Source organism: Tinamus guttatus, unplaced genomic scaffold (genome assembly GCF_059628265.1).
Source record: "Tinamus guttatus ecotype Peru unplaced genomic scaffold, ASM5962826v1 Tinamus_guttatus_pri_ptg000314l, whole genome shotgun sequence".
Lineage (NCBI taxonomy): Eukaryota > Metazoa > Chordata > Aves > Tinamiformes > Tinamidae > Tinamus > Tinamus guttatus.
In genome coordinates this window covers 6,631,073-6,655,521 of record NW_028288848.1, presented here as the reverse complement: position 1 = coordinate 6,655,521, position 24,449 = coordinate 6,631,073, and the positions used below count along the sequence as shown (strand labels likewise).

At 60.9% G+C, this 24,449-nt stretch overlaps 1 protein-coding gene across 3 annotated transcripts in view; it reads left to right on the top strand.

Annotated features, from left to right (window-relative positions):
• Window positions 1-20,955, top strand: part of KCNIP2 (potassium voltage-gated channel interacting protein 2) — a 29,551-nt gene extending 8,596 nt beyond the window's left edge. The window contains exons 2-9 of one of the 3 annotated variants that reach the window (XM_088528687.1): window positions 17,931-18,026; window positions 18,828-18,952; window positions 19,452-19,521; window positions 19,604-19,674; window positions 20,024-20,131; window positions 20,353-20,457; window positions 20,587-20,649; window positions 20,883-20,955. In XM_088528687.1, the coding sequence (XP_088384813.1) occupies window positions 17,931-18,026; window positions 18,828-18,952; window positions 19,452-19,521; window positions 19,604-19,674; window positions 20,024-20,131; window positions 20,353-20,457; window positions 20,587-20,649; window positions 20,883-20,930 (686 nt within the window). In that variant the 3' untranslated portion in view covers window positions 20,931-20,955. Of the gene's footprint in view, window positions 1-17,930; window positions 18,031-18,827; window positions 18,953-19,451; window positions 19,522-19,603; window positions 19,675-20,023; window positions 20,132-20,352; window positions 20,458-20,586; window positions 20,650-20,882 lie in introns of all 3 variants that reach the window. The other 2 variants (XM_088528685.1, XM_088528688.1) reach the window with 2 other exon arrangements.
• Window positions 20,956-24,449: the final 3,494 nt, after the last annotated feature.

Below are 24,449 nucleotides of genomic sequence, written 5' to 3'. Positions count from 1 at the left end.
CCGACAGCGATGGTACAAATCTGCTGCTAATTAGACTTGAAAGTCCTCCCGTGAGCTCAGGCGCTGGGTGGATATTTGATTATTAACATATTTATTTCTGAGCCTCTCAGCAGGTCTTGCGCCCGGAGGCCCTGCTCCTCCCTGGGTAACTGCCAGGCGCTTCTAATCCTCTCAGGAGCAATGGGGGCTCCCTGGGAGGGGGTGGCTGTTCAGCCCCGTGTGCCCCTCTCGGAGGTCTCTGCACAGGGCACGCAGTTCTGCCGATGCAGAGGGGTTTGCTCTGGCCTTGCAGGGGTCTTGGTGGGCACCGAGGGGCCGGGATGCCCCAGCAGTGCTGGGCTGCAGCACTGCACCCCGGCCCAGCAGCACCCCTGTGCCTGGGAGAACATCCCTCCCTCCAGCAGAGAGACGGAGCGAGATGGAAACACTGCCTCCGAAACAACCCAAAATAGCTTTCCTGTCCCCAAAACGTCAGCTTAGAAGGCCCGTCTCCAGGGGCCCCCTCAGACTTGCGGCAGGCTGAGCCCGTGCCCTCGGGATGCCCCTGCGCCGGCTGTGGCGCTGCTGCCTGCGGGCACCTCTGCCGGTGGCACAGGGGGACAAGGGCCCTGCTGTGGGGGCCTGGCCTCGCCGTGGGGCCGAGCCTGGCGAGAGCTGCCCGTGGGTCGGGGGCTGCCGGTGGGGCCAGGCTGGGCAGGGGCCGGGGGGCAGCAGGGGACATGGGCGCTGGACGCTGCCCTGCGTGCAGCGTGGAGGGCCCCAGGCGCCGTCGCATGGGCTGGAGATGCCTGCGGGGCCCGTCGGTCACTGACGGCTGCGGGGATGATGTGTTATGTAGCCCCCAATGGCCGCGGGGGCTGTGGCCCCCCTGCCGTGCTGATGGGGCTGCTGTGCCGCCGTGCAGAGAGCTTTTCTGTGTAATCTCTAAAATATTTAGCAGAAGTGACTTAAAAATACGTAGCCTTGGAGGAGCTGGTGCCCAGGCAGAGCACGGAGGGCTGGAAGAGGCAGCAGGGAGAGTGCAGGGGCACAGGGGGACAGTGCGAGCCCAGCCGGCTCGGGGGGGCATGGGCACCTCGCGGGGGGCTCTTGCTGGTGGAGCCCGTGTCTGTCTGTCCAGCCACTCACCCGCTGGTCCCTGCCATCGGGGTGTTCCTGTTCCTTCCCCTCCATTTCAAGGTTGCTCTGTGGCTGTGTGCTCGGCTCAACCCCCCAGAAGCAGCATGTTGGGGGACCCTGGTCCCCACAGAGGCGGGCACTGGGCAGCCCCCTTCCCTGGCAGACGGCTCGCGCCACGTGCAGTTTTTAACAAGATCCATGGGCCATGAAGGAGCTGGGCTGTCACCGCCGGTTTGTGATGGAAGCCAGTCACAGCCCGGCGTGCCAGCCCTCTCCGTCACACAGCCGGTTTGTGGCGGCGTTTGCACCGGGAGAGCCGGGATGGTCCCGGGACAGGGGCATCCCGGGACTGAGCGCAGCAGCAAAGCTCGGCCGTGCAGAGCTGCTTGGGCAACTTGCTCAGCTCTGCGCCCCAACCTTGCACCTTTGCTGGAACGAGACGCTCCGCTCGTGCTGCAGGGGCCATGGCCAGGGCATCGGGGTACGGGTCACGCTGTCCTCCCTTTGCCCGGGCACCAGACCCGATCAGGACCCCCCAGGACCTGGATCAGCTGCCCTGCGGGCTCGGCCGCGCCGGGCTGAGCTGCCTGCGAGCGATGCGTCTGCTCCCCCCGCATTGTGCATCTCTTATTTCCTCTTCTCTTTGTGGTGCCTCTAATAAATATTGCATGGTCGGGAAGCAGCATGAGCTCCCCCGGCTGAGCCCCGCCGCGCTCCTGTGACAGGTACCAGCCCCAATGTTGGTTCCTGAAGAAGGAGGCGTCTGCTGAGCAGCTGTCTCTGGGGGGAGGCAGGGCCTGCACAGGGACCAGAGCGATGTCTCCAGCATGGAGAGCCATGTTGTCCCCTCTGCCAGTGCTGTCACTGTCCCTTCAGCCCGCAAAGGCCTGTGTAGCGGCTACGTGTCCATGCAGGGTGTCCTTCACAGGTCCCGTGCATCTGTGCCCACACTTCTGTGGCTCTGCTCAGGTGGCCCCATGCAGCAGCACATGGGGACACATCTGTAGGTGCCCCCTCCTGTCCTCCGTGTGCTGCCACAGCTGGCTGAACGAGCCATGTCCCCATGTCACCTCCCCGTGGCCGCGGTGCCGCTTCTGCGCTGTGTGTGGGCTCCTCTTAGCGTCAGGCAGCAGGAACGGCACCGTGGCACTGTACAGTGACATGGTGACACCGCATGGAAACCTTGGCCCAGGGAGACAGGGTGGTGCTTGAGCCTCCCCGCTGCCCTGGACCTGCTGGGATGGAGCCACTCTCCCAGCCGGGGGGACCTTGCTCCCTCGGTGGGTGGTTACGGGCTGCACCCGCAAACTTGCTCCTTGGCTGTCGTGTTCTTGGGCTCTGGCACCCTCCTGTGGCTGTTCTGCCACCTCGCCTGTATCCCGCAGACTGTCAACGCTTTGGCCAGGAGCGATACCATAGCGCTGTCCCCGTCCTAGGCAGCACGGGGAGGTTCACAGGATTTGGGCTTGTGTCACCCCGCTCGTGGGACATGATCACGGCAAGAAACAGGCTGTCCCAGCCGGGAGCTCCGGGATGCCGCAGGGAAGGGGCCTGCTGTGCCCTGCTCCTTCCTCACAGCCCGCAGGGGTGCAAAGGGAAGGTGCCAGGAAGGGGAGCTTTGGAGGTCCACAGGGACACAGATACATCTGGCCTTGTGGTCTCATGGTGCTGCTGGGTCTCCTGATCCCTTCCCCTCCCAGTCTGATCCTACGCTTCCCATCCCACACCCTTCTGGCTGGGTCTCCCGCTCTGCCCATGCGCCTGGGTTGCAGACCCTTCAGGCTGCCCATGGAGTGTGCACAGGCCTGGCTGAGTTGGCGCTGGCTCCGCAGAGCGGGAGAGTGGCCTGTCTGGGGTCAGGCAGTATGAAACCTGCTCGAGGTACCCTGCCAGGGACAGATCTGAGTCTTGCTTTGCCTACTGGAGCCAGGTGAGAGGGGACCCTCCTGCAGAGGCTGGAAGCAGAGGGCCCAGGGTGCCCTCTCAGGAGGGCTGGGGTCAGGAACCGAGTGCCTTTGCCCCAAGGACCCTGCTGGCCTCTTCCCAGTCACTTTGATCTTCCCCAAGATATCCAGGGGCAGGTGAGGGTCCTAAACCCCCATCCCCTCTGGGCGCTTTTGCTTGCTCCTGCTTGCCCACCTGCATCAAAGGGTGTCACTGAAAGTACTTTGGTGCTCGGGAAGACTGGGTCTGGTGGGGTAGGGTGTAAGGGCCCGTGTGGGTCACCGGTCTCCTCTGACTCGTGGTGTTGAATGATGTCCCCTTGCAACAGCGTAGCTGGTATAATAGTCAGGGAAGGCTTGGTTTGCAGAGGATATTCCTTGTTTTGGAGTGGGGTGCAGATGAATTGACCCCATGCCAACCCATAAGGGGGCTTTTGTCCCTTCCCTTGGGCTCTTTGCTGCAGTGCTGGAGGGGACCAGCCCCTCTGGATGTTCCTGGCAGCATCCTCCTTGCACCCTCTTTCCCTTCCCAGCAGGGAAATCACAGAAGCTGTAATTTCCATCAGGCCCCTTTTTTTTTGCCTCCTCCCCCATTAATAAGAGATGAAGCTAATGAGCTAATAGAGCCTAGATGGAGGCAGAGCCGAGATCCCACTGGTGTGAGGCACGGATATGATGTGGACAGGGAACTGCAGATGGAAAAATGGGACTGGGGCAAGGGACAGGATGCTTGTGGTGGCAGTTCTGCACACTGCATCTCAGGGTTGCTCTGGGAGCAGGGAAATCCCACTGCTGCCACGCGCCTGACACTTCTCACTCTGACACATTGTGTGAAGTACCAGTTTGCTGCGAGGCTGAGCTTTGGAGCAAGCAGCTCTGAGCTCAGCCTGATTGGGAATCTGCTCCTCTTCCTCCCATCCCTCATCTCCTCCCCTTCGTGGAGCCAGCTGCAGCGGATGGCTAGTGCTTGGGGATGCAGGGTGCTTGCAGTGCCAGAGGGCTGATGCCTGGAGTTGGAGGATGCTCGCAGTGCCGGATGGTTGATGCTTTGGGATGCAGGACACTCTCAGTGCCAGCTGGCTGGAGTGGGCGATGGATACCCCAGGATGCAGGACACTCACAGCGCTTGATAGCTGGAGCAGACAGCTGATGCCTAGGGATGCAGGATGCGCTCGGTGCCGGCTCCGCTCTGGAGGAAGCATCGCTCCCCGCTCTTGGCGAGGGGTGGCCTTGGGATGCAGCGGTGCCTCATTGGTCAGCGGGACCTGTGGAGTGTGCGGGTTGCCATACCAACGTGCCTCTGGCTCCCGGGGCGGGAAGTGCCGGGTCGAGCCGTGCCAAGGGGCGGACCAGGAGCCGGGGCGCCTCAGGACTCAGCTTCCCCGGGAGCTGTCCCTCCGCCTCTCCGGGAGAGCCGCCTGGGACCGCGGGGCTCCCCGGCCCCAGCATCCCTGGGCCACTTCTTCCTGCAACTTTGCAGCCCACAGGGGCTGTGTGCTGGCACCAAAGCAGGGGCTCACCCGCGCCCCCTGCTCCCTCACACGTTTCCTGGGGCCGGTGGTCAGCACTGAAGCCCGAGGAGGGGCATTGCCGGCAGCACCGCTGCCTCGCAGCCAGCCCGCGCAGGATCATCCCGGCACAAAACTTCCCGGCTGGCTTCCTGCCGCCTGGGACCGGGGCCCGGCTGCCGCCGTGCCGCGGGGCTCTGCCGCTGCCCTCCCTGCCGGGCTGCACGTGCCGCGGATGCCCGCAGGATCGCCCCGGGGAAGGACGGCTCTGTGCCCCCCCGGGCACTGCCTGGCGCCCGGAGAAGCTGGGGGGCCGCTTGCCTGCCGGGAGGGCGCGCGGCTGGGTCCCTCCCCAGCGCCGTGAGCTGGAGCCATGAGCCACTGCCAGCAGCGCTGCAAGAGGCAGCTGGGCCGGGTGATCCGCTTCTTCTACCAGTTTGTCACCGGGACCCTCTCCCAAGGTAGGTGCCGCCCCGGGGGTGCAGGCTGTGTGGGGCAGAGGACCTTCTCCGCGCCGTTATTGGGGAGGGGGCGGCTGCTCCGGCACTGAGTGGAGCTGAGAGTCTCAGCCCCGCGCGGCTGCGCTCGCTCCTGGCGGCGCAAAGCTGGAGATGCTCATGGGGACAAGAGGAGCTCTGGAAGGTCCCTGTGGACCTGGGCTGGCAGGACCGCTTCAGCTGGGGAGGGGGCTGGTGCGGAGCAGAGCAAAGAGGCGCGAGAAACCTGCTGTGCAAATAAATCACCACTGGTTGGACCCTTCCCTGCCTCTCCAGGCATTCCTGCCTCCGTGGGCAGGGCTGTGCCCATGAGGGACCCAACTGCCTGGCTCCTGTCCTGCCTCTTGGAGATACCACCCCGTCCTGAGGACACAGTTGTGTCCCTTGATTTCTTGCCATCACTGGGGCAGGAGCAACACGGCTCTGTGAGCCCCTTGGCACCTCGGGCTGCTGCAGCCGGGATGAGACCAGAGCAGGGAGCCCCCCTGGGCACCCTGTGTCCCCGTCCCATTGCCTCTGTGCCCAGGACTGGTCACTGTCCATGGGTGGCCCAGCCCTGCATTGTGTCTCGGGGTCTTGCAGTGCCAGGGCAGGATGTGCTGTGCTGGGAGCGCGGGGAAGGCTGCACTGGGCCAGCGTGCCCACGTCACTCCTTGCAATGGGGCTGTGATTTGCACCGCCTTCCCTTGGGCCCAACCTGCCAGGAAAAACCTCCTCAGCTCTATCCCCTCCTTGTCCGAGGGCATCTCCCTGTCCCGGCACGGGCAGACGGGAGCACCCTGGGACCCCCTTGGTGCAGCCCATGGGCTGTTGCAGGCATCGGGACACCGTGCCAGGGCAGCCCGGAGAGGGGGTTTCTGCCCTCCAAGGCATGCTGGGCTGTGCCTTGCTGCAGGTGCCATGTGGGGCTGGTTCGGTGTGGGCAGCCAGGCCGGCAAGGCATTCACCTCCATAAAGCCACTGAGCTGGGCAAGGCTGGAAGCCAAAGAACGTGGGATGCTCCTGCCTCCAGCTCCCTGGCACATCCCTGCATCCTTGCAGGCATTTCCCTCCACTTTCCAGGGCTGACTGGAGAGAGGATCCAGCCATGGCAGAGGCTCAGTGCCCGGCGTGCTGCCATCCCCACAACTGGTGAGGTGGTCAGGTAGAGAGCTTGGCAGCGCCGTGCTGTGCCGTGCTGTGCCGTGCAGCACAGGACCACGTCCAGCACCGAAGGCAGAGCAGCTACCACTCCTCCCCATGCTCCTAGTGCCCTCCTGAGCTATGAGTAATGCTGGAGGGGGATGAAATCCCGAGCCTGGCAGGTCTAAATCTTGGAAATTGGACCTGGGCTTTGCAGAGCCTTCTCCCCACCTCAGCATCCTCTCCTCCCCATCTGCCGCTCTGCCGGGCACGCAGGTCACCCGAGTGCAGTCCCCGTCCTCCCGCGATGTCCCCTTTAGGTGGGGACGAGGCCCTCCCTGCTGCAGGCCAGGGTGGTCCCCTGGTTCTTTCCTGTGGGTCCCGGGACCCGGGGTGCTGGGTACCCAGGGGAGCCGGCCAAGGACAGGTTGCCAAAGGGGGAAAAAAAAAGAGAAATGACTCAATCAATTAACCAGATTAAAAAAGTGACTTCACGTTCCCAAAATAGCGTTTCGCCAATATTTTAATGTGCTTATTAATAATCTGCTCGCGCTCTGATTAGCAGCGAGGTAATAAGGGATCAGCTGTAACCTAAATTTAACTCTCCCTAATGGATGATGGCCCCGAGAACCAAAAAGAAAAAAGAGAGGCTCCTATCCATCAGGCTGGGGTCGGTGGCATCCGAGGGGCCTGGCAGCTGCTGCCCAGTTGTGCCCGTGGACCGTGACCTCCGCAGTGACCCAGCGGGTCCTCCGGCACATGTTGGGGAGCAGTGAAACCCCGCTGCATCCTGGCACCCTGCCCTGCCAGCAGTGCCAGGCAAGGAGCACCCGTCCTGCGTCTGCCGGGCCGGGCACAGCCTGGCCGTGGTTCACTGCATGGTGCTTGGGTGCATGGTCCTCTCCCAAAGAGAAGGGACCATGGGGGATGAGGGAATCGCCATTCCATGCCCATCCACTCCCTTCATGAAGTGGGGACAGTGCTGGGAGCCGCCAAGTGACATCCAGATGGCTCTGGGTCTTGGCCGCCGCGTGCCCCGGCTGAGCGCGCTGCGTGCGCAGAGCCGCTTCCCGGGCAGGAGCCCGCTCCAGGGCACTGCTATTTATACGCAGCGGGTGGTTGGCGGGGCGGTTAATTTTAGCTGGTGGCAGGGCCGTGCTGGCTGGCAGCGCTGCAGAACTGCGGGGAGCTGCCTGGGGGCGGGGGACTCTCCGCGGTGCTTCTCGTCACAGCCCGAAGTGGGACGTGGTGCCGGCCAGGGCCGCGTGTCCTGTCACCGCTGTGCCCAGGGCAGGAGGCACCCGGGGCGGCTTGGCAGGGCCGGTCCCCTCCCCGGCACCGAGCCGTGGGCTGGTGGCACCTCGGCACCCTTGGCGCCCGGTCCCTTGGGTGTCACTGCGGGGCCAAGGATGGGACAAGGTCTATGCAAAGAGCGGCAGGACAAGACACCTGGTGTGTGCGCCATGCGGATGAGAGCAGCCGAGGAGCTGGTGGCTGGAGCAAGGACAGGCACACACATCCCAAGGGAAGAGCCTGGTGTTTGCTGATCCCGGGATGCATCGTCCTGGGCAGCGCAGCCTCCAGTGTCCCCTCCCTCAGGCTGGCAGCAAGGTGCTGAGCCTGCTCCCTGGGGACAAGCTGGCCTACGGGACATCCCCCCTGCTCCGAGCAGCTTTCCTCATGCCCAGGGCAGCCGAACGCCCCTTCCCTTTCTTTGGCCCTGCTGTGTCGGAGCAGCCACATATGTAGCGAGCGCCGTCTGTGCTCTGCCTCCCCTCCCACAGCTCCCGCTCCCTCATTGTGGCTGATGGTACCAGAGTCCCCCCTCCGGGCCGGGCGGGCTATTTTTAACCGTTTGCCATGTGCTGCCGGAGCACAATTAAGGTAATTGGTTTGGGAGCCTGGCTCTCACATGGCGCTCCCAATTTCCTGCGTGCCCGCGCGCGCGGCCCCCCGCCTCCCTGCCCGCCGTGGCCGGCTCCGGCGGCGCCGGGGGACGGCCGGGGCAGGGCTGCCCCAGATAGCGCGGCGGGCTGGGCGGGGGGCGCGGGCGGGCACACGGGATGGAGCCATGGAGAGGACATCCCTGCACAACGACAGCCTGCTCTATGCCTCCCTCATCGCCATCCTCCTCCTCATCTCCTATTGGTTCACCACCCGCTGCTTCAAAATCATCAGCGGCATCGAAGGTACAGGTTTGGGGACGGGGATGGGGACAGAGGGGGACACTCAGGGTGATGCCGTCCTGCCCTCGCCCGAGCAGGTGGTGAGACCACCTGGGTGCCTGGGACCCTCCTCTGCTGCTCTCTCGGGTGCATCTCCTACTCCCGAGTTACTTTAGCAGGTTCTTGTGGCCCTGATCCTGCTCCGGTGTGTGTCTGAGTGGCCAGTGGCCAAGCCATGTCAGTGGCTGGAGCTTCTCCAGAGGGACCGGAGCATGGGGGACGCAGCACTGGGATGGGGATGGATCCAGGCTCCTGCTCTCTCCTGCCTGCTCTGTCCATGCAGCAAGGTGGGGGTGCCTGGTGCTGAGCCGGGGGGTCCCAGCCTGCGTTTTGGGGCTGTTCGTCCCTCTGCGCACGACCTCTATCTCCGCTCCTCAGCCTGCACTTTGGGGAGCCCTGGGCTGCCGTCGGGTCTCACAGCCCCACAGCGGGACGTGCATCCTTACAGCATGCATCCCAGAGGGATGTGCTCGGGAGGAGCAACGTGGGGTCCTGGGGACAGGGCTCGGGAACTGGTGTGTGCTGGGCTGAGGCCTTGTGGAGGAGCTGGCTGAACCCTCTTTGCTGGGACGTGTCCCCGCTCGGGGCGGATGGGCTGCTGCAGGAGCATTTGGGCTGCTCCTGGCCCAAACCGGGTGGCAGAAACAGTCTCATGGTGCCTGGCCCGGCCATCAGTGTTGGGAGTGGTTGGGGTCTTGGGGTGGCACTGGCCAGGCTGTTCATCCATGGGACTCGGCAAGGGAAGTGGCTTTAAAAAATACAGTTTGCTCCCATGGGAAACGTCCTCAGGGAGCGCTGTGTCATGTGGCCTGAGGGCGAAGGCCAGAGCCGGCCTGGCAGATATAGGAAAAATCCACCCGCAGCAACGTCAGGGCCTGAAAACTTCCCTCTTTCCAAGAAGAGGAAATGTGGGATGCAATAACTTCCAGCCTGAGGGATGTTCCTTCAGGCAGGACTTTCATCTCTCTCCCGAAGCCACTTTTGATGTATTATTGTCACCTTCTGCTGGCGTCAGGGCCCTTCCTGCTGACCCTGGGCTGGAGGAGATGCCAGTCTCCATGGCACGGAGCTGCTAGATGGCCCTGCCATGCCGTGACCTGGGACCGAGCCACCAGCGTGTCCCCTCTCTGCCCTGAGCTGGGGGAGAAACCTGCCCCCCCGGCCAGGGAACGGGGGCCCAGAGGCATCTCCAGCCGTGGCACCGTGTGGGTGCTCCGCGTTGCAGCAGCCTGGGCCGTGGGAACACTGGGTCCCGGGGGTGGCCGTGGGGCAGCCCTGGCAGCCGGGAGGTCACATGTGTCTCCGCTGTCTCCTTCCCTCTGCAGGTGCTTTTGGGTTATCCCAGCTTGACATTTTCCCGCTGATGAGGTGTTTGCCCTTGGCGTGAAGGCAACAGGGTGGAGAAGGGATCTTTGTCCCCAGTCTATGTGCAGGGCACTATGTGGAGCAGGAGGACCCTGCCTAGGCCTAGATGGCGGCTCTGCCCTGTAGCCTGGTCATAGTCACCCCATCCTTTGTGGGAGTGTGCATGGGACACGCGACTGCAGCGCTGGCACTGGGCAGCCCTGCTCCTTGCCATGCGGGGGCTGGCCCTGCCTTGTCCACCATGGAGCCACAGCGTCCCTGTCCTCAGGGGACTGTGCACCCCAGGGTGGGCTGAGCGCTGGCCATGGGGTGCCCAGGGGCCTGCAATGGAGCCACCAGGCTGGGATGCTGTGGAAAAAAAAAAAAAAAAAAAAAAAAAAAGCCCAGGAGCTAAATATAGCCCTTCTGGCTGGGTTGGGAGGCGAGCTGGCGGGACTCGGACGCCGGGATTCTCCGTCTGTGTTGGAGGCTGCGTGACCTTGGCTCGGTCCTTGGGTCACTCCAGGCTCCCTGGGCACGGGCCGGGGGCAGCCCCTGCTCTCCGTCCTCTCCTGCCTGTGGCGGTGCTGCCCATGGAGCTGGTTGAGGGACACGGTGCCGGGGGATGAAGCTGAGAGCTGCCGCGTCCGGGGCCCATCGGCCCCCAAGGGCAGGACTGGGGCAGGGGCCCCATGAGCCACAGCAGCAGCGCAGGTCTGGGGCACAGATCTGATCCCCATGGGGAGACGAGCGCATGGGACGCGCAGGACACGACTGAGTCATCCCCATCTGGGATGTTTAGCCAGGGCCCAGTGTCCTGTCCCCGCCCCGGGGAACTGAGTGCCTTTTAATATCTGTGGCCCGTTTCCTTAGCAACTGCATTAAGCAAATCGATGGAGGTGGTGTCATTGGGATGGGAGGGCATGGCTCCTTGCCCCCCCTCTCCCGGTCCCCTCCGCTCGGCCTCCCTCTGCTCCGGCTTGCACACAGGCCCCGCTCCGGCCGGGCTGGCGGCCCCACGAGCTGCCTGCGACAGCCTCGCGCTGACCCCTTGCTCGTGCGCCAGCCTGCAGCCAAGTGAAGGGGTGACAGCCGATCCCCCGCCGGGGGACACCGGCAGGGCTCCCTGGGGATGTGCGGTCTGGCGGCTGCAGCGTTGGGGTGACGGGGTCCAGGGGTGGCGGGGAGGCAGCCAGGTGGATGCGGGGCCATGAGACACCCCCACCATGAACTTGGAAGGCCTCGAAATGATCGCGGTGCTGGTGGTCTTGGTCCTCTTCGTCAAGGTGCTGGAGCAGTTCGGCCTCTTCGAGCCCGTGTCCTTGGAAGGTAACAGGCGCGGGGGGGCTGGCTCCCACTGGGGACACCCGTCACGTGGCCTTCGGCCTCATCCCCGTGGGCTGGCCGGGCCAGGCACCCTGGCATTGACCGCCAGGGTGCTGCATCCGAGCAGGAGCAGGGACACCCGGGGACACGGACCCCACCTGCAGTGCTGGGGTGGCTGCTGGAGGCTGCCGAGCGCGGGCGTGTGACGGGTGCTGTGGCCCAGGGTGAACACGTGTGCGCCGGGGTGGGGGGTTCTGGTGCTGCACCCTATGGTCGCGTTGTGCACAAAAGCTTTGCCCCCCACGCTGCCTCCCAAGGCAGTGTTGAAGCAGGGGCACATCCAGCAGGATTGTCCCCCATGGATCCCCAATTGTCACCCCACTCCAGGGTGCAGAGCCCCATTCTCAAGGCAGGGAAGGAGCTTTGCTTCTCCAGGCCTTGCTGGCTGGGGGGTGCAGGGTCAGACCCAGAGGGGTTTGCCCCCATCATAGTCCCAGGTGATCCCGTTTGGCATTAATTGCTCCCATCGCCACCCAGGTGCATGCAGGAGAAGGAAATGCATTTGAGGGGGAGAAGCTGCAGCTAAGGCTGATGGAAGGTAGAGGGCTGGGGTAGGATTGTGCTCTTGGGTGCTGAGCTCAGCTCCAGGCCAGCGTGGAAAGGAGAAGGTGGCAGGTAGGAGACTTTGCTCTCCCTGGGGCAACATCTGTGTGGTGTGAGGCCCAGCTGGGGCATGAGGAGGGAGCATCCCCCTTCCTTGGGGTTGTGGCTGAGCCTTCCTTGGTCCTGGGGGGAAAGACTGAGTGGCTGCTGTGTCCCCTATGTTATTTGCTGGCTGTCCCTGGGCCCTTTGTGGCAATCCAGGGACTGCAAAGAGCCTGAAACCCTACACTAATGGCTTGGGTCCGCTAATGGCCTAAGCGGGGCTCTGCCATCTGCTCTGGAGCCATTGATACCTTCCCCTTGTGTGGGGGACTGCCCCCCCATGGCACTTTGGGGATGTTGCACCTTCTGTGGTGACTGGGGTGTGTTCTCCTGCCATGTCCTGCTTGGTTCTGCCTCATGGCCGGGTCTTGTGAGCTCCTCTCTGCCCTGTTCCTGTTTCCTCTTTCACTTGCTGCCCGGTCCCAGCTCAGAGGCAGCTGCCACGTGCTCTGGGTGCTGCAAGGACATGCAAGGTAGTGGTATGGGTCACCGCTCTTGCATGGCCCCAGCGGTCCCCCTGCCACCTCCAGCTTTGTGCCACGTGCTGATGGTTTTGGGTGGTGGGGGCAGGTTGTGCAGTGGCTCTGCTGCTCTCCCGAGGGGTTCCTGGCCCTTCTGGATACTCTGGGTGTGCTGGGATGTGTGGTGGGCCTTACCCACAGAGCAAGGCAAGAATGTCCTGCTCTCTACACTGTCCCCATGGCTCCCCTGTGTGTGGTTGTGTCTTGGTCCAGGCTGATATTTGTGCTGGGAGGAGCAATGGCTCTCTGATGGGGGAAGAAACTTCTCCAGAAGAGATAAGGAGACCTGCAAAATGTCCCTGGCCTGGGGGAACATCTTGCAAGGAGATTTTCACTTGCCACCCTCCAGCCTTGGAGGGCTCCAAAACTCAGTTGGATGAAGCTGAGAACAACGTGGCCCCAGTGTCAGCTGGCCTTGCTTTGGGCAAGGCCTTGCACAGGAGACCTGGCTTGTCTGTACCTCGTTCCCAAAATCCCAGCCTTGGCAGCATGTTTGGAGCCTGCCTGGAGGCAGGTTGTCTCTGTCTCCCTGGTGCATGGTGCTCCAGGAGCCTGGGTGAGCAATGCTGAGCTGGTGTTGTTTAGCAGCTGGTTAACAGCTACCGGCTGGTGTCACCTGCACTTCTGCCCTGGGACACCAACATTACCTCTGCCTGTCCCAGCCTCAAATCTTCCCTGGTAAAGCTGCCCTTGAGCTGCTGAGGGTCTCGTGTGCTGCCTGCTCCCGCCCCAAGCTGAGATCCTGCTTGGGCCAAGCATTTAGGAGGGACGGGGGAGGAGGAGGTGAAGGAAAACGCTATTGATTTTGGCTCCTGAAGTGCAGCATCAATAATTCAGCAAGGAGCAATTGGTCCTGGCTGGGAGGAGGGAGGGATGGGCCGGCGGCTGGGAGGAGATGAAAGGCTGGGAGAACCGCCTGCACACCCGGATCTCAGATGAATATTGGATGAAGCTGCAGATCGTAATCGGTGGGATGATTTGTGCCTGCCCAGGGCTGGCAAGGCTCCTGCTGCCTGGGCCCATCTGTGGTGTGGGGTTGTTGAGCAGCACCCCTGGCCTGGGGTGCCCCTGCTTTTCCCGGGTGCTGGGGTTCGGAGGCAGAAGGACAAGACAGGGAGACTACCAAGCCCTTCCCAAAGTCTGGGGGCATGTGGTCTCCTTGAGGAGACATGGGAAGCATGTGCCACCCCAAAGGATGAGCAGGAGGGACATGAAGCGGCTGCTTCCTGGTGCAAAGGACAACGCAGAGGCCTGAGGGTCTGCAAAGCCTCAAGCATCCCCATCGTGCTGGCAAGAGCAGAGCTCCGAGCCAAGTCCTGCTTTCCTCCTGCTTTCAAGGAAAGCCTTTGGCAGCAGCGCAGTGTCTTGGCTGCGGGAAGGACCTGCTCTTTGGGGCATGGAGCCAGGGGTCAGGGCATCCATCCTGGCAGGCTCGACAGCCCTGAGAGGTCAATGCAAGCTGGCTGCAGGTAGGGCACTGAAATGCTGCCCAAAAAAGACAAGCTATGTGTTTAAAAAAGATGTGGTGATGCTGGGGGGGGAAGGGAGTTCCACCCTGATGCTGGTTCCCTGCCCCTTCCCTGCTGTGAGTTGGGGCAGGCTGGGGTGGCTGTCCCCAGCGTGTGTCCCTGAGCAGTGCGGGGCTTCACTCTGCTGCTGCTCTGTGTCACGTCCCGCTCAGCCCAGCCAGGTATAATTAGCTTGTTGAACCTCTTCTGCCTCCGGCCTTGTGTTAATCACTTTTCACACTGCTTCCCTCCCAATTCCCTCCGGCCTGGCTCTGTGTCTCCACCGCTGGCGTGCCCAGAGTGGGAACAAGGGGATGTGGCTGGAGAAGGAGCTGGTGGCCACGCTCTGCTGCAGCCTGCCCTGGAAATGACGACTCTGTGAGGAGCTGGGCAAATGGCAGGCTAGACATTGAGCATCGAATCTCCTGGAGAGTGAAAGAGCCCATGGGACAACCCTCTTTGCAGTTTGGCTCTGTCCCGGCTGTGTACAGGGCTTGCTGCCCAGCAAGCCTGGGTTGCCACAATGCTCTGGGTCTCTGCAAAGCAAGAAGGGCCAGGGCAAAGCCCCTAGGTCAAGTCTGGGGGAAGATTGGTTTGGAAATGAGTGGGGGTTTTCCAGCATGGGGTTGTGCTGGGTTCAGCAGCAGAGAAGGCTGGAGTTGAAGAGGGAGTGGATGAAGGTTGAAGGATGTCCATGGAGTAAACTAGTAGATGAGGCTGAAAGGATGTCCCTCAGCTGCCTTGCTTGTCTGCACCGTGAATGGGCTGATCTTAGGTAAGGGCAGACCTTGCTCAGCTGGTAACAAGTGTGATCTGAGGGGGCTGTAAGCCTCTCTCTGCCCCCATCCCCTTGCCTCTGGGCTGGCTTCAGAAATGCTGCAGGATGAAGGAGCTGTAAGTCACAGCCCAAGCAGCCTGGGTGGTGCTTGGAGCCTGGAGGTGATGGGAGAATGTGCAGAAAGCAGTGATCAAAGGAGAAATCAGTGGCCGAGCATGGTAAGGAGAGCAGTGAGCCTGCCCAGAAGGTGCCTTTGACCTGCTTGGGCTGGAGGATGTTGCAGACCTGTTCCCTCCCTGCAGCATTTCACACATCATGTGTCCAGAGGAATAACTTATCTGTAGTTGTTCCCTTTGGCTCAGGTCTCTGCAGCCATTTCTGTGCCCTCAAGCTCCTTTTGGGGCCACCCAGCACAAGGGCTCTGGGGATGCCCTGGCCCAGGAGATCAGCCCAGCCCTGGGGCTCTGCTGGTCTCGTGGCTGCTCCCAGCTCTGCGTGCCTCAGGCTGAGGCTGTGTCCATGTTCTCTTGGGACATGGACTCTGTCCCTGCCCTGGGAGATGCCAGCTCTGATTTCATTCCCCTGATGAATGATCGTCTGCTGCCTCCTGGCCTCAACAGATGCCGCACACTCTGGCCCTGGGGACTTGCTGCTCTGACGCTACTGACTGATGAGAGTCGTTTGCAGATCTGCAAGCAGCAGGACCCCTCCTGACCCCCAGGGTGGCTGTGGGACCCCGCTGTCCTCCTCCTTCTGCAGAGAAGCCCCTGGAGTGCTGCAGGTCCTGCTGATCCTCATGCGACCCGGTGCAAGAGGCATCTAGACTGGTGCTGTGGTGGGGAGCAGAGTTCCAGCACTGCTTGGTGGCTGTGGTGGAGTGGGGATCCCCTGTGGGTCCCTATGCCTTGCTGGCCTTTGCGGAGCTGGTTCTGGTGACTGCAAGGATTGGTTTCAGCAGTGTGTGGAGGTGGGGATGGGAGATCTCGTTTTCTTTTGGTGTCACCCGAGGATGGAGGTTTGGCCTGTGCGTGCGTGTGTGTCTGAAGTTGCTGGGCTGTGGAGTGATGCATGGGAAGTGACAAGCCACTTAACCCAGCAGATCTCCCGGCAGATAAAACACTCAGTGCTTCCAGCTCGTCTGCTCCATGCCAGTGGCTTAATCACTTCTGTGTGTGGGAGGGAGCAAAGCAACATTTAGAAAAGGAGTTGTTTCTGCTGGGGACCAGTAGTGGCAGGACCTGGGAGCTCTTCTCATGTTGTAGACGTTCCACGAGCCCCTGTGGGGCAGGTGGTGCCAAGGCGATGCTCCCTGTGTTTGCGCAGAGCTGTGTTTCCCAGCAAGGTGGTGCCCATCTGGGCCCTGGACGCTTGCTCGTGCTCTCTGTGCCTGGGACAGAAAGGGGACAGTGTGTCAGCCCCAAGAGATGGGCACACCAAAGCCAGGACAGCAAAACCCCAGCCCTGGTCCCCCCCTCTCCTATTGTTAAGCTGCATGTGCTGAACTTGCTCCCTGCCCTGGGTCTTCTGGAGTCGGGCCCCATTTGGTTTCCTCCTTAAGAAAATGCCCATTTTTTTTTCTTTTTCCTTCTCTATAACAAACTAAAGTGTATCTTGCACCCGACCTGACCTACTGCACGTGCCTATACCTGCTGCCCCTGTGAGTCCAACCACAGTTTACTCTGTTGCATCTCTCTCTGTGTGTTTTCCTTCCCACCCTGCTCCCTCCCTTGGCTCATCCCACTCGCGTTGTGTTGCTCTGCCTGTCCTGTCTCTTCCTGCTGGCCTAGAGGCCTGCTCCTGCCTCTGAGGTCTGTTCCTGCAGCTCTGCTCTGCTGGGAGGAGACCTGGGCCCAGACCGTCCCTGGAACGCTGAAAGGTGCAATTTCCATTTCCCTCTGCAAATTAAAGCCAGAGAAAAGTAGCTGGGATAAAATTACGCCCCCCCCCCGCCCTATAACTGAGATGCCCCTTTCTAAGTTTCTTTCTTTCTTTCTTTTCCCCTTTTTAAAAAGACCCTTTTCTCTCATATCTACAAACCCCAGTATGGACAGTCATGTTGTCCTGTTAGCGCCAAGATCCAGGTATTCGCCCCTGCCTGTGTTGTCCTGTCACAAAGGCCAGGATGTGCACTTGTACATCACTGGCATTTGTAGCATCCCTGCTGTGGATACCACTATCCTGGGGATGAGTTTTCCCTCCCTGAGGGATTTTGATGGTGCTGGGTTGGCCCATGAACTCTTGGAATGGTTCTCCATCTCCTAAGGCTCACAAGGCTGAGAAAAGTGGTGAAGAAGTCCCATCTCCTGCTAGCCCCATAAAGAAACAGCCCCAAAAATGAGCTGTAGGAGGGGCAGGTGGCCTGGGGAAAGGCTGTTTGCAGATGCCCAGGTCCCCTAGAGCAAACGTGGCACCCAGGGAACTTTGCACCTTTCGTCCCATCGATGCCTCACACTGTCCTCTGCCTCCCTTTGGGGGCTGGAGCCCAGGGCCTTCATCCTGTCCTCTTCCTCCTCCCATCCCTGCCTGTGTTGTTAGTCCTGTGCCGAGGCTGCTGGCTTGAGGCAGTCTGTGGGGCCCTGCGTGAGGGAGGGAGCAGGTCTGCAGCCATGGGGCAGCACCAGCTGGTAGGAGATGGGTCTGGGCAAAGCCACGATTGGGGGCAGAGGGGCCACAGCAGGCTGGGCAGCAAGAGGACCTGCTGCCCATGCAGAAGCTGCTCAAAAGGAGTGTTCCTGGGGCAGGCTGATTTTGGAGCCCCTCCACCCTGCCCCATAGCTGAAGCCCTGCACTCCATCCTCTCCCGGCTGTTTCAAACCAGGGCCCTGGCCTTGCATCTCCGTGCTGCGCTGGGCTGGGGGTGCATGTCGTGGGCTGGGGTGCATGGCTGGGTTTGGCGCGTGGTTCGTGTGCAGTCATCGCGAGCCAGCAGGATCAAACCCGGTGCCAAGCTATAGGGTTCCCCTCCAGTCCTGACCAGGGAGGTCCAGACTCACAGCTTGGATAGAAGCTGTTTCTCACCATGTCTCACCCCAGACTCCATCCCGCCCCAGCCTCCCTGTGTGGAGGGGAGGCTTCCTAAGGAGCAGGCATTTGGCCTTGGGACTTGCAGATAGAGCCCAGTCCTGCTACTTCCCTGGCCTCTGGGCTGCGGAGTGTCTCCAGTGCCGGGTTTGTCCTGGGATGAAGCAGAAAGGCCAAGCAGACCCTAGGCTTTGCCTTCCTGCTCTGTTCCCTGCTGCATGTGCTGCCTCCAGCCCCACTCGCCCTGTGCCGGATGCCCCGGGGCCGCTGCTCTTAACTCTTCTTCTGCTTGGTGACTCCTTCTTTCTTCCAGGCAACCCGCCGGTCCAAACTAAAAAAGCGCTGAAGCAGCGATTCCTCAAACTGCTGCCCTGCTGCCGGCCCAAATCCATCCCCTCGCTCAGCGAAAGCAAGTGCTTCTTCTTGCCTTTGTGTGTGTGTGTGTCCCCGGCGGTGCTGCTGGCTGCCCCTGCCGTGGCCCTGCCTGCAGGAAGGGGACAGCTCTGCCACCCCCTTGCCGCAGAGATGGGGGAGTCAGGGTCCGAAGGAGTCAATCTGATGGGCTTTGCACCCACCTCCATCCTTGCCCACTCCCAGGCTATTTCCAGCTTGCTGGAGGGACACCTGTGGGATGCGAGGCCAGCTCCAGAGCAGGGCTGGCTCTGGCTGTGCCACAGGACCCTTCTGGTGCTGATTTAAGGGCCGGAGTGGGATCTGCTGGAAGTTCAGCCTTTGTTTGGAAATGGAGGGAAGGGGCTGAGGTGGGAGTGAGGGCAGAGCTGCATAGAGCCCCAGTTGCTCATGGCCTGGCCGCTGTGCCAGGTGCTCTTGGCTCCTCCGTGAGCCCAAGCCCCAGGAGGGGATCGGGCCTTGCTATATGAGCTGGTCCGCTGCACCATGCAGAGAGGTGAGTATGGAGGTGTCCAGGCCTGAGTGCCCGTGCCTGGGGCCCTAGGTGATGTGCACTGATATCTGTGCCGAGCAGCGGGGCTGGGGGTCCCACAGCCATTCTGGAGGGTGGGAAAGGAACCACTGCCTGTGCCCAAGGTGCCCAACTCCACTTGGACACCCAAACGCACATCACCCTGGGGCAGGGGTGAGAGGCCTGGGGGTGTCATGCAAAGGGCCTCTCCGGCTCCTGGCACAGGGGTGGGTGGCAGGGCAGGATGGCACTGGCCTCAGCTGCCCTCTCGCCCCTGCTCTCTTGCAGACAGCGTTGAAGATGAGTTTGAGCTCTCCACTGTGTGCCACCGCCCCGAGGGGCTGGAGCAGCTTCAGGAGCAAACCAAGTTCACCCGCAAGGAGCTGCAGGTCCTGTACCGAGGCTTCAAGAACGTGAGTACCCCTGGACCAGCTTTGCTAGTCCCCTGCTTCGGTGCCCTCCGAGGGTTCTCTGCAGCTCCTGATACCCTAGGTTTGCCAAAGGCTTCAGGATCCTGCTCATGAAAATATCATATATGATATATCTTAGAAGCTCTACAGTAGCAGCTAGCCTTAACCCTACATTGGCTTTTATTTTTTTCCAGAAGGTGCAGGGAACTGAACATCTGAGGGGCTCTAGGGACTTCTGCACCAAATTATCATTGGCCCCTGTGTGGGTGACCTAGGTTGGAGAGAGCCCAGCTCCAAAGACACCAGGTCCCTGCGTAAGCTTCTGGCTCTGCAGGAGGTCTCGGGTCTGCCCGAGGTTTGTTGCACGGGAAGGGGCCTCCCTGGGGGCTGGGATGCAAGGAGATCCGCAAGGCTTTAGGGGACAGGAGCCCTGGGGGAGCGCTCAGCCCCTACGCACAGCAGGCCCATGCGGACGGGGTGACGCTGCTCCTCGCCCTGGCAGGAGTGCCCAAGCGGCATCGTTAATGAGGAGAACTTCAAGCAGATCTACTCGCAGTTCTTCCCGCAGGGAGGTGAGTGCTGCTCCCGGCCCTGGGTGCTGGTGGGGGCGGGTGGCTCCGGCAGGGCCGCCCCAGCACTGTGGCCTCTCTGCAGACTCCAGCACTTACGCCACCTTCCTCTTCAACGCCTTCGACACGGACCATGACGGCTCCGTCAGCTTTGAGGTGAGCCGCAGAGCGGAGCGGTGACGTGGCAGGGACGTTCACACGTTGGGAGCTGGGTACAGGCGTAAGAGCTGTCGCTGGTGAGTGCAGACTGACGGGGAGCTGCGCAGCTCGAGGAGGAGTATCTTAAACCCAAGATCCAGGGCCAGGAGGTCTGGGGATCTCTGCTCCCTCTTACAGTGAAAAACAGACAATAAAAAGAGCATTTCTGCTGCTTCTGGTTGGGGGGAAAGAGATTGGTAGCCACATGGCACGTCTGCTCTGGGGATGAATTTACCCTCTGGAGATGAGTGGGGATGTGCCCTCTGTGGCTCTAGCTGCCATCTGTGTGCCTTGCCCGTCCTTGCAGGACTTTGTGTCTGGGCTGTCCATCATCCTGCGGGGCACCATCGACGACCGCCTGAACTGGGCCTTCAATTTGTATGACCTAAATAAAGACGGCTGCATCACCAAAGAGGTGGGACTGGGCGGCCAGGCTGCCCCCTTGAGTCAGCGCGGATCTGTGGGGGTGAGGGTAGGGCCTGGGCACACTGACTGAGCCATGCAGGAGAGGGAGGAATCAATATTGCTTATCTCCCACTAACAAACTGGTCCACATATGGCATCAGCCCTCATCACAGAAGTGAGGCAAGGGCAAAAGCCTGGGTTGAACTGCAGCTCTGCTCCCCTGTCCCTCAGGAAATGCTGGACATCATGAAGTCCATCTATGACATGATGGGCAAATATACCTACCCGGCCATGCGGGAGGAAGCGCCCCGGGAGCACGTGGAGAACTTCTTCCAGGTGAGCTGCCACGGGCATGCCCTGGTGGGGAGCAGGCTCCAGCTTGGAGCCGGTGTGTACCAGGACCTGGCATGGAGCAAGAGCGAAGGGCCATGCCTGCTACTTCCTCTGTGCTGTGTTCATCTGCAGAAAATGGACCGAAACAAAGATGGGGTGGTGACGATCGAGGAGTTCCTGGAGTCCTGTCAGAAGGTAAAGCCGCCAGCAGCTCTGCTCTGGGGCTGGGACACCCTCCCTGCGAGCATGAGGAGGTCTGTGCATCCTGCTAGGACTCCAAAGCTGTCTGTGCCCCAGGGCTCCTGTCCTCTGGGGGGGCATCCCTGGCTGTGGGTTGGGGCTGCTAGAGCACAGCAATGAGGTGCAAGCCAGTGTGGGGGGAGCACGGAGACAGCAGCCCCATGCCCAGTCCCGTCTCCTCCCCGCAGGACGAGAACATCATGCGGTCCATGCAGCTCTTTGACAACGTGATTTAGTTCCCGGACCTGCCTCCAGCCGAGCTCTCCTGCTGCCGGGCCCAGAATCTGCTTCTCTCTTGACTTCCTTTGAGCCTCCCCACCGCCGGCTGCACAGGCACCCCGGAGGGCAGGGGCCTCCGTTCCCGGGATGCGGTCAGTGACGGGATGCTCCCTTTCCCCTGGACCGGCTCTGCTTTCCATGGGGGATCCCCAGCAGGCACTCCTGGACATCGGAGCATGGGCACAGCTGGCACAGGGCAAGCGTTGGGCCTGGATGGACCGACCTCCCTGTTCCCCATGGGGAAAGCCTGGGGCTGCAGTAGTGTCCCCTGCATAGTGTCCCGCGTAGCCACAGCTCCCGCACCCCATCACCCTCCCCAGCCCAAACCCTCCAGCAACACCATCTAGGAATGATAGTCTTGCAAGGGGCATCTGCACCTCTGCTCCCACCTTGCTCCAACCATGCCCTGAGCTGTGGGGAGCAGCCTTGCTCCTGGGCTGAGGGGGCCCATCCTGCCCTAGGGTAAAGGGAGCCCCTGAGGTGCCTTCTAGTGGCACCAGTGTCCCTGCCATCACAGCGGAGGATGCAGAACTGGGAAGGGAGCTGCAACATCAGTCTTTGCCCCCTGCTATGTGGGAGGTGCTGGCACCCAGGGATCTCAGAGACCCAGTTTGAGGTACTTTCCCTGTCCCAAGGCCACAGCAGGCAGGGCATGGGGACAAGCAGAGGAGGGAGGTGCATGGATCTCCAGGGGCCTCTGTGCTCCTTGGGCCACACAGCTAGGCATCATTTGCGGCACGGCAGGCTGCGTCGAGGCTGGTCTCTCCTGCCCCTTTGCAGCCCATCCTTGCCCACGGGGCCAATGCTCAGTCCTGGGGATCTCAGTGTCACGCAGGCCCAGGAGCCCACACCAACTGCGAGCTGTCCCACAGGCAGCAGGGATGTAATCGGAGCTACTCCTGGCCTCGGCTCTGCTGCCCCATAGCAGCCATGGGGGCTGGCATTGTGCTATGGTAGCAGGGGGCCAGCGGCAGCAGGGACTGAGGGTCCGTGCTGACCAGCCCCCCAGACCCAGGCTGAGCCCCTGGTGTCAGAGCTGTTACAACCCCCTGCAGGGGGTCCTGAGCCAAAACTATGCCCCACAGCGGGACCCCTCCTGGGGCAGCCCTTGCAGATGGGGTGTATGGTTTGGGTAGGTTTTTTTTTTTTTTTTTTTAAGGTCCATTCAATATGTTTTCCACCATGGAGTCATGTTCCCAGGTTTGCTGATGGTGGGAGGGTGGGTGTCCCGCTCCTCACCTCTCCCGGCCCCCTGCCCGTCCTCGTGGGCGTCCCAGCCTCTCCCCCGCCGCGCGGAGCAGGGTGTCACCCCCTCCCTCACGCTGCAGGTCGCATGGTGTGTGATCCCCCTCCTCCCCACCCCAGGGCATGGTGACCCACAACCTGCTTGGCATCTCCAGTCTGTATATTTTGTATTATAACAGTAATATGGGTTAAGAAAAAAAAAAAGGAAAAAAAAAAAAAGAAAGAAAGAAAAACAAAGACAATAAAATCTAACCACGATCGCTATGCACACTGCTGTTGGGTCTTGGTCTCTGTCAGCTGGCGGTGGGTGTAGGGGAAAGAGAGGCTGGGGGTCTCTGCTAAGGGTTGGGCGCAGGTGCAGTGGCACCTGCCAGCATCGTGCCCAGGGAGGGAAAGCTAAGCCTGAAGAGCTGCCTGGAGATGCAAACAGCTTACAGAAAGGAGGGGATCTGGATGTTGTGGCACTGCCAGTGCTGCTTCAGGCCTCTGGCTCCCCCAGGAGCCTTTTGGCAACTGGCCAATTGCCCAGGCCTGTGCACAGCATTAATGTATGCTCAAGTCAGAGCACGCTCCTCTACTCGCTTCCTCTGGCAAAACCTCACTGGGCATTAGTTCTATTTGCCTGGTTGCTATTTTGGGAAGCACCATCTGCAGGCTCCATGTGCCCTCTTGTGGCACGGGGATGCTACAAGCCACCCATGAGGGTCCCTGTCCCCAGGGCAAGGGGCAGCAGAAGGACCGGGACAGCAAGGGCTAGGGGGATGCTGTAGGGCTTGCTCAACCTTTTAATGCTGCCCTGGCCTTCCTGGGCCAAAGGGCTCTGTGCAGGGACCATTTCCTACAGCCATGGGGCAGGGGGGCTGCTTAGCTACCCCTTCACTCCCCTCTGGGCAGGACTTGAGGAAGGTGCTAAGGAAGGGAGGGCTGGATCACCCCCTCTGCTGAGTCACATCCCTCTAGAGCTGGTGGCTGTCAGGTTCACTTGTAAGAAGATGCTGTATGAAGCAGAGCTGGGGACCAGGTGTCCCTTGTTAGGATGTGGCATTTAAGGGTGGGACAGCAGCAAGGACCTAAAAAAGGATGGGTCTAGGCTGAGAACAGGGTCGATCTGAAAGAGTGGCCAGATACTGGTCTGTAGAAAAGCACAGCTTTGCTTTGCTTCAAGTAATTTTTCCCATCCCTCAAAAAGAAAAGAAAGAAAGAAAAAAAAAAGAGCAACTAAGCCAGAAAACAGCAGAGCAACAGGGTAAGGCTGCTGATAGAGCTTGGGCCAGCAACCTGCTCCAGCATCATGCTGTCCAAAGCCTGAATGCCACCTGGAAACATGAATGTATAAAAGCATGAGTTCCCACTCCCAGGGGAACTGTTATGGGGGATCATCAAAGCAGTGAGGGCAAAAGCTGCTTCAAGGACCCTCCTGACCTCTGACTAGCCAACTGTACAGATCTGGGTATGGTAGCATGAGAGAATGTGTGTGTGTTTTCTACCTAAATTCCTCACCCTTTGATAAGGCCTTGCAGTATTTTAATACAATCTGGCTAGTTCTACTTAGGGTGACTGCAAAATCACTTTATTGTTTTGTTTTGTTTCTTTGAAAGCTTTAGATTACACACGATGGTAACAAGAAATGTTCTGTGGCCAAGGTCTTTGCTGCACTTTCCTGTGCGTGGACCCAGATGGATCTGGAAACCCAGCTGTCTTGTTTGTCCCACAGGGCTGAGCCGTTATCGCTGGAAACAGGCCCTGCAAGGGGGGTTTGGGGAGAGCTGAGTGAAGTGGGTAGAGGTTGAGGGGATTTGCATAGCAGGGACACGCTGTTATCTGGAGTTTTCACACACTTTGTTCAGTCTGGGTCAAAATGTGACTGGGCTGTTGTGATGTCCGCTGCCTTCTCCAACCTGTCACTGCAATATGGGATCTCCATCGCTCACCAGGGCCTTACTGTGTGGCACACGAGCTGTTCTCCCCGTGCCAGGCCGTCTGGGAGGGTTATGTCACATGCGCCTCTGGCTCATGCTCTTGTTTACACAGCTCTACAAGGTATCTGCTCCTGGTCACCCCACGCTGCAGCTCAGGGACCTGCCTGCTCTGTCCCCACATGGGGCAGCATGTGTTCCCCCATCACGTGGCCCAAAGCCTCGCAAGAGGCTGCAGGCAGCTCCTCACGGGAGAGAAGCTGGGGCAAGGCCCCGTCACCTCCCAGGAACCGCCGACCACAGCCCTGCAAGCAG